Source organism: Brachyhypopomus gauderio, chromosome 3 (genome assembly GCF_052324685.1).
Source record: "Brachyhypopomus gauderio isolate BG-103 chromosome 3, BGAUD_0.2, whole genome shotgun sequence".
NCBI lineage: Eukaryota > Metazoa > Chordata > Actinopteri > Gymnotiformes > Hypopomidae > Brachyhypopomus > Brachyhypopomus gauderio.
The window spans coordinates 15,234,247-15,243,512 of NC_135213.1; the positions used below are offsets into that span (position 1 = coordinate 15,234,247).

At 43.2% G+C, this 9,266-nt stretch overlaps 1 protein-coding gene across 2 annotated transcripts; it reads right to left on the minus strand.

Moving 5' to 3' along the window:
- Window positions 1–92: 92 nt before the first annotated feature.
- Window positions 93–9,249, minus strand: adkb (adenosine kinase b). Of its 2 annotated transcripts, XM_076999773.1 has the most exons (12): window positions 9,091–9,249; window positions 8,413–8,487; window positions 6,919–6,972; window positions 4,904–4,982; window positions 4,089–4,261; window positions 3,609–3,717; window positions 3,133–3,303; window positions 2,820–2,855; window positions 2,594–2,708; window positions 1,446–1,532; window positions 900–989; window positions 93–734 (listed from the first exon to the last, which is right to left on the minus strand). In XM_076999773.1, exons 1-12 carry the CDS (start codon window positions 9,102–9,104, stop codon window positions 715–717), a joined length of 1,023 nt encoding a protein of 340 aa, XP_076855888.1. In that variant the 5' UTR covers window positions 9,105–9,249; the 3' UTR covers window positions 93–714. The 2 variants fall into 2 exon arrangements, with proteins under 2 accessions (XP_076855888.1, XP_076855887.1); XM_076999772.1 differs by having other exon boundaries at window positions 93–989.
- Between the last annotated feature and the right edge of the window lie 17 nt (window positions 9,250–9,266).

Consider the following 9,266-nt stretch of genomic DNA (forward strand, 5'->3'; position numbering starts at 1 on the left):
AGTCAGTGTAGTGGGAAGGAGCGAGAGTGAGAAACACCGGTCAGTAACTGTGTGTGACATTTGACCTCTTAACACATGTACATACACAAAAGAACATTTATAATCTCTTTATTGGAGATATGAAGATGGCTCAGTGTGGTCTGACAGGAGTGTGATGAAGTGCAGCCTCCCTCTCTCAGGCCTGGTACGTCATTGTGCATATATAGAACTTGTGCGTTTAAGAGTTTGGTGTATTTGAGCAACACAGACCTGAAAATAGTAACTCATAGTGGGAGTTAATGGTGTGGTAGAAAAAACTATTTAAAATACTCCAGCTAATGGTCATCAGTTTCAAAGATGCCTTTTTGTGTCATTTCCGGGATTTGCTCTAAAGAGATTCCATAGAGAGCAGACATCACGCAGGCTAATGAGGCATGGGTTGAACTTCTGATCTGCATTTAAAAAATAAAACAAACAAAAACTGGTTTTGGACTGGTAGAAACCCAGCTTGACCGTCTTTTAATAAAAGCCCTTTCTGTAAGATTTGTCATCTTTATATTTTACAATTTATTCAGTAAAATCTGAGTGACAAGTGGGTGCAGGTCAGCTGACTCGGGCATCATTTCTTCCCACTCATGGAGGAGTGAAAACGGGTTTAGAGAGCCAAGGTCAGGGCTAGAGCCCACCCCTGCTCGATTTCTTCAACCAATCAGGCTCAAGTGTTTGCCAAATGGTTTAGAATGTCCTCGAAGGAACTGTAAACATATGTAGAGGCACGCAAGTTACGTTGCAGGCATCTGACCAGGGAATATGAGAGTGAAAATGAACTGGAAAGATTCAAAGCTGGAGAACAGAGGGGAAGGAGGGGAGAGTGGTAGAAAGGTGTTAATGAAAGTCTGGTTTCTCAGGAAAGGTACAACCAGAGCGTCGAATAATGGTGTTGGCAGCATAGTGGCCCGCCTGAATACAATGTTCCAGAGACTTCTCCTGAACCAGCTCCGACAGGAACCCTGAGAGACACACAGATTTGTGGACATTGTTATTTAGCTCGGTGAGAGAAACTGAATCTTCAAATTCCATATCTCAAATATAAAATTCACATTAGCTCATGACTGAATTTTATATTTGAGATATAAATTCCCAAATCAAAAGGACAAAACATTCAAAAATGCTGGTGTCAATATTCACATAAGTTTAAGATTCTTTTAATCTTAAAAGAGCAAATACACACATTGTGTGTAACAGTGTTTGCTCATTTCACCTATCACTGAACTGTAAATATGTGGCAGAGAAGTGAAAAACAGGTAAAAGTGCCCGTTCTCCTTTCAGTGCTGTTGGAATGTTTTCTTTGATTTGTTGCAGTGTGGCTGTGCTCAGGCTGCCCAGTATGAACAGAACCCACACTGAGGGCAGAGTGAAAAACCTACAGAGTGTATCCAACTCACTCCAAGTACCGAATAATTTACCTCCTACGAAAGCATCTCCTGCACCATTAGTGTCCACAATGTCGTTCTGATCGATATCCAACACAGGGAACACCGTCACCTTATCACCTGAGAGAGAGAGAGAGAGAGGGAGAGAGAGAGAGAGAGAGAGAGAGAGAGAGAGAGAGCATGAGAGCGCATGAGAGAGCAACAATCCTATAACCTTTAGAACCCAAAATATTGTATAAACTTTGGCAGCATAATAAAGATTTTTTTTTTACACCAATCATCCACAGCATTAAAACCTCCTGCCTAATTTTCTGCAGCTCCCCCTGGTGCTGCCAACCCTCTGAGAAGATCTGAACCCTCGAGGCCTCTGAAGGTGTGCTATGGTTTTTGGCACAGAAACATTATGCTGTTCAAGACCTGTACATTGTGAATTGGGGCCCCTGTGGATCAGATGTGCTTTTCCAACACATGACAAATGGTTGATCTGATTTGGGGAAATTGGACCAGACAGACTACCTTTTGTTCGCCAAAGGCATGAAAGAGGCTTGTGCATCCTTGAGCCTGTGGTCAATTCACTGGGACCACCTTTGGTAGACACCAACCACTGCATACCAGGAACACTGGTCATTTTGGAGATGCTCTGATCCAGCTGGATAGCCATCAAATCAATTTGGCCCTTGTCCAAGATGCTCATATCCTAACACTTTCATTTTTCCTGCTTCCAACATACCAACTATTAGAATAGTTTAGAATTAACAGTTCTCTTGCTACCTGATGCACCCCTGTTGACAGGTGTCACTGTAACAAGTCAATGTTACTCAAGTCACCCATCAGTGGTTTTAATGTTACAGCTGATCGGTGTATATTTAGGTTGAGAATCATTTGAAAATATGTGGGGTAATTTTTTTATGAAAAAAAAATCCCAATTATGCTAAAAATATTAAATGATATGTCAAATGAATACAGCTATTTAAAAAAAAGCAACAAACCAAAATGTATACAGGTGTAGATCAGTGTGTTTGTGTGGGATCAGCGTGTGTGGATAGAAGAATGTATCCTGTTTGGGAAATGTGATTTTGTGGGTGTGTGTGTTTGAAGTATATTTGTGCATAATGTGGGGAGAGTGAAGTGTGAAGGGTATGTGAGGTGCGGTATTGGTTCATGAGGTGTGAGTGACATACCCACAGTAGCTACTGTGTCTTCTCTGCCCTGAGTGAACACCACAATTCTCTGCCTGTTCTTATTCACTTTAGGAAGGAGCTGAACTTTCCGTGCAATCTCTGCTATATCATCCGTCTGTATGACCAAACAAACAAACACGTCACAAACACACACACACACACGTCAAAAAGTAGTTTGCAGATCGCTGTGAGGAGAGAGATTGTCTGTGTGTGTTTGGTCACTCACCTCAAAGCCCTGCTCCTTAGCAAAAGTTGCAGCCTCCTGCAAAACATGAACATGGCAATAAAGCAATCATAAAAACACCACACCCCTCCCCCCTCCCGACGCCACAATCCAAAAAGGGCTTTGGTCCCGCCCCCCTGCACTTTATTCTATTATAATGAAGATTTTCTTTCCCTAACAAAAAAGAAATGGATCAAGCCGGGCGAGGGGATGCGGTGCATGCACGTGTGTGTGTGTGTGTGTGTGTGTGTGCATGCGTATGTGTGTGTGCGTGATATATTGATCCTCTTTGAGATCAGAGCCTAGCTGCACCCACCGTCTCATTGCCAAACAGGATGTCCACATAAGGCATGACCTTCATGAGGGGCTCCTTGAAGAACTGGCTGATGAAGGGTGCCGAGAGGTTCAGGCCAAACACCTTGTTGTTCGCAGATGCATGTTTGGCCACTTTCAAAATGGACTCCGGAGACACAGTCAAGAAAAAACCCTAGAAACCCCCCACACACACACACACACACACACACACACACACACACACACACACACACACATCAGATCTGTAGAAATGCTTGTTGTGATCAACGGTCAGACGGTGATATCGCTGCAGTCACTAGAGACAGAGCTGACGGAGGTGGACAGAGCTTTTACTCTGGGAGATGGAGCACTCTACTTAAACTGGTGGATGGCAGCTATTAAAAACACAGGAGTTCCCCTGCGCTGGAGCCTTTACACTTTCTATCTCCGCTCCCCCTGTACGTATGTGTGTGTGTGTGTGTGTGTGTGTGTCCTCACAGCGATGTAGAAGACTCTGGCTTTCTCCACCAAACCCCAATTGCTGTCCAAGTCCAGATGCTTCTCCTTATTATAGCAGTTTGCAGCTGCCAGATTTGCAACCAGGGACCTACAGTGCATCCATGATCGAGAGCACACACAAACACACACACACACACACACACACACACACACACACACACACACACACACACACGTTATTATAAACTTGAGTCATAAGTTGTGGTGTGTGTGTGTGTTGAGTATGTAGCAAAGAACATTAGATCACTGGGATACTTGAATCATGAAACATGTGTAAGTGAGGCAGAGAAATGACACTCATCCTCCTCCTTTATCCATCTGGCTTTACAGTCATCTAGATGGACCACAGCTCACAGCAACATGAACAGAATCACTCAACAAATATACATGCTGATTGCATAGGGTTCCATAAGATGTGTGTGTGTGTGTGTGTGTGTGTGTGTGTGTGTAATTGGTGACCTGTTATCCCCGGTGATGCAAGCAGCACAGGTTCCTGTGGGCTCTTCACCCTGTTCATAATAATGTGCATCCACATTTGCCTCTGCAGCCTTTTGCTTAAGAATCTCCCCAAAGTGATCCTTCCCTATGCAGCCAAAAAAGGTTGCCACCTTATGAGGTTGCTGAATCATCCACTAGGGGGAGACAACACACAGAAAAATCACCGGCAATGACAAGAACACTTGGCACCAAGTTACTAGCTGAACCCTCCCACTGAGGTTAGCAGAGGAAGGTATACACAGTATACACTTTGACACGTGATCAGTAACCAAATGCTCTTAGTACAAGATGTGGGAAAGTTAGGCAACATTTCTAATCAACTTTCTTAGCCTTCAGACCATTTCTCTACAGTCCTCTGTTACACTACGGTGAGAAGACGTGCAGTTAGAACGTGTTTTATAAATTTTTACTTACACCCTTCTCACAAATGGTATGTGTAAACTATACTTGACAAAGCTGACATCTATTTACCATTATCATGTATTTATAAATGTTTATCTGCATATTCACACCCATCCATGATCTTTCACACACACACACACACACACACACACACACACACTAGACACACACTTAACAAAGCTTAACTGCAATGTCACAGATGCAAACAGGTAACACAAACTCAGACGTGTACAGTCTGTGCCCTGACGACACACCATGCCCCCTCCCCCCACAGAAACAGAAACACACACACACAAACCCGAAAAGATTAGAACAAAAATTGGCAAGAAGGAAATTGTCAGGCAGGAAATGTGAGAAAAAGTGAGACCACGTGCCTGTGCGATTTTGACAGAGTTCTGGGTGGAGCCGCCGGCGTGGTACTCCACTTGACTCTTTTTCACCAGCTCAGCAAATCTGGAACAAAGGTCATACACAGGCGCTGACTTCACAAATACCTGCTCGTAGGGTTTGCAAGTGGAGCTAGATATTTGTAATAGATGGATAGATATTCAGCGGAAACTGAAGAATCTTCCCTCACACCCTTGACCACTTCCACAGCTCACTCAGTGACCAACCCAACTCTGAGGTGAGCCAAAGTTCCTCTTACCCATAACCAGAGAATGCAGTTGTTATTAAACTCTGCCTCCAGTCTCATCAGGACAACCTGGGCTAAAATTTAGGCAAAAGCCACTTGGGCTTGGCTGTTCAGAGTTGCCGGGTGAGGAGGGCAGTTTAGGCTCACAGGCTGACTTCACCTCTTGCAAAACATCCTGTTGTGTAAACGACACCTAGTACGCGCTTTAACCTTGAGTGTGCATGCACTTTTGATTTTATGATTCACGGTTAGAAGGAATTTGAGAAGATATACTGTTACTGCCAAACACAATACTAATTTTGACCATGAACACAAGGACAAACAACCTCTAAGCACATATGCTGTACTGAGTAAATATGATGACTCAGATAAACACAATCAAATAAACACAATCAGAGCCGCACCCACCCATGTGTGCTCCTCCAGGCTACAACAGTGTGGGAATAGCCAATTAACTCTTGAACTGCCAGATGATTTCTCATAAACAATACAAAAACAGAACTGATTGGAACTGGCAGGTTTTCTCAACTGAGTTGTGAAGAATGTTCAAACTGTAACGTAGCAGGACAACAGCATGAGTGGATGCTAACTCTCGCAGAGCAACACATGAGGCAAACTGGAGAGACAGCAGACAGCCTGTCTGAGAAAACACTCGGCGTTACCACAGACAGCTCATCCCACCACTACGTCAACATGCCAATTTCACAGTCCTTCTTTACCGTACCACCTGTATTGGGTAGGAGCAGACATGAACCCTAGGCTGTGTTCTTATTTAATCACTAATAATTAGTTATTATTATTATAATTATTATTAATTATTAATCATAATTAGTTAAAGAGAGTGAGAAAGAATTCCCCAAGATTAGCTTGAATACCCTTCCAACCACGGTATGCTCACTCAAAACAGCACATAAGCGTTAGCGCTTTCATATAGGAAACCTCATCTACCTCATGTGTGATTGTTAACACACTTGTCAGTGAACACCAAAGCACAGGATAAAGCTGTTCTCTTGAAATGTGGAATAGTAATCATTTATATTACATACAATATAACAACGTATTTCTGTTGGTCTGCGTGTGAGTGCAAGCGGGTCCAGAGAGTGTGCAGAGCTGTGTCCATCACTATCAGGGATGGAGAGAAAGCCATATAGTCTACACACACACACACACACACACACACACACACACACACACACACACACACACACACACACACACACACACACACACACACACACACACACACACACACACACAGTGCATGTGTGTAAAGGCAGGATGTGGTATGAAAACTATGTGGGTGTCAGATGTTTGAGGTTTCTTTATAAACACATTTAGGTCAAGATGTTTGAGGTTTCTTTATAAGCACATTTAAATCATCTTCAATCTATGCACATACACTCTTCTGATTCCAACTGGCCATTTTTTTGCATTTCTGAAGACCAAACATGTTGTAAAAAAGGTTAGTAAAACTAATGATTTCTGTTCATCAGATGATTTAACTGCGTGATTTAGGCACATTATTTTCTGGATTCAGTGATTCCTTCCAACAAAGAAAAAGCTTTACATACTGTAGCTACCTTCTCATAGCAGTTTCAAGACTTAAGAAGTTAGAACTCAACTCTTTGGGTCACAAAATGAACCAGCAGAAAATGGACCCGCTCTGTGGTGTGGGAATATGTGTGTAAGCATTGGGAAGAAAGTGTGCTCGCAAGAGTACACGGAGTACGAAAGTGTGTGTGTGTTAAGACTCACAGAGCTTTGTGTTTTTCCTCTGCTAGGATTTGATCGTTGGGTTTCAGTCCATACCTGCATGAATGAACAAACAGGCACACACACACACACTCATTAGCAGCTATACAAGCACACATACCCAAATATAATCACAGGTTAAAAAAAAAACAGATACACATTTTCAGATATCTTAGAAAAATGGAAATGGCTATTTTAGAAATAATAATAATCTCATAATACCAGGTACAATTGCCAACAATTTCTTCCCTTTATCTCTAAAAATGCAACCTTTCCAAACTAAATTACGGATGGAACACACCTGCACGCTGCCACATACGAGCCCCTCAAGTTCCATATTGCAAAAGTCTCAGTGCTAACCAGACAGCAGCCTCATTTACATCTAATCATCAGCCTGACAATGTTCTTAGTCTAAGATATTAAACCAAAGTACAATGTTTACAAGTTGTACAAGCAAAGAGTCTATTTACAGTGGCATTTCCATACACACCAGCATCGTCTAACTGGATACATGAAACAACCTTTTTTTGGAAAACAGTTCCACATTTATTGATGTGGTGTCGATGGTGTTGTTTTTATAAATATGCTTCCCATCAGTGGTAATATGCTAAAGATGCCAACCTGTAAGCTCTTCTTATAATGACATTATACAAGACTCCTGTAGCCTTCCTGGTAGGTCAGGTACAGCAAGGTGCTAGAGACACTTCAAGGTCAAGGGTTTGTTTCTGAGGGAGCACACATGTTGCTATACTGATAAATGTGTGTAAGGCACTCTGGGTGAGAGCCTCTTTTAAATTATGTAAATGGATACTTCAGCAAATACATTTACTACAGGAGAGCGAAGCCGAGATTTCACACTGAGAGCGAGTAGAGTGATCGGAGTATGTATATGTTCAAACAGTATGACTGATACTGATCCGGGCGATGTGCATTAACTGGTCTGAGCTTCAGGTCATAAGCTCTTTGACCTCTCTCAATATCAGAGAATGGTGTTTATTTGATTCTCTTAATCAGACTAATGGTGTTGGCATGGGATAACTGCTGTCAACATAAACAGTCAACCACGTGGAAACAATCACTCAATACAGCATAATGGCACAGTGCAAAACAGGTGGCTGTTTGTGGGGGGGTCCACTGATCCCCATGGTGAGAAACCCTGTTATGACATGAGCCACTGACTCATATTCCATCAGCATTTTTATTTGATACTGTCAGCACACATTCTAGCACTAAATGTCAGCTTATCTATATACAACATTATGAACAAGCACAAGGGGTACACTCTTACACAAATAAGAAATAATGAAAGTTAATTTTCTGCTTTTTTTTCCCCCTCAGACAAGCAATCACTCTCACACACACACACACACACACACACACACAAACCTGCAGGATCAAATCCCCAACACGTAACCAAACAGAATTAGATTTATAATAATACCAACAATAATAATAAGTAATACAAAATTCCTGAAAAATGTTGAATACTTTACTTACTTATCCAGAAAATCTTTGTCCACCACAGCAGAGATATCCAGTAATGGATTGCCCATCCCAAACAAGGCATTTTGACTGGAGGGAGGCAGGTAGGTGGGGTGTAGGGTGGGGAGAGGTGTGGAGGGGTGTAGGGTGGGGTGTGGAGGGGAGAGGTGTGGGGAGGAAGAGAGAGACTGTGAGTAAATCATGTCGACCAGCACTGTAACTGCATGCCACTCAGGTTTCAATGGGCTCGCACATGGAGAACACATGGCTTAATGCTGACTTAGAGGAAGGTGTGTACACACTGACCCACACACACGCTCTCTATCAGCACTAAACGACCACTGATGCGAACCTATTTTGGAGAACATTGTGGACCGACAAACTAGTATCGAGCTACGTTTTTAACCAGAGAGCAGTTATTTTTATAACTAGATAATTAATTATAATAATAAAACAGTTCCGCGTATTGCTAACAGTTCGATGATGCCGCCACACACATGTATAAACATTGGCGTGCTGCCCGTCAGCGACGGTAGGCGACTGATCAATAGTGGGTCAAACCGAACCGGGTGTGTAGAACTGCCTCGTGCTGGACACAGTCGGGACATTTATCATTAACTGCGTCCCGTGTGTGGACTAACGCCAGCGAACACCATTCCCGTGTGGGCGCGTTTCCCCCGGTGTCGTACTCACCTCGGTGTCGGCATGACCTTAGAACCGAACCGCTGAAGCAGGCAGATAAAGCGCACTCGCCCCGGCTGTAGTCGTCGGGCTACAGAGTCCAGCAGCCGCGGAGCGTGGCGTGCCTGTCGCGTCGGTGAAACCGGAAACGGCCACGACCGAGCGCTGACGTCAGCAGTGGGCGGGGC

What these genes read in the sequence shown, in the direction of transcription:
- adkb (XM_076999772.1), bottom strand. An exon ending in CTAAGGAGCAGGGCTTTGAG is followed by an intron (nt 2,709 to 2,819) that starts GTGAGTGACCAA and finishes TTGGTCATACAG; the next exon opens with ACGGATGATATAGCAGAGAT. An exon ending in AGACACAGTAGCTACTGTGG is followed by an intron (nt 1,533 to 2,593) that starts GTATGTCACTCA and finishes TCTCTCTCTCAG; the next exon opens with GTGATAAGGTGACGGTGTTC.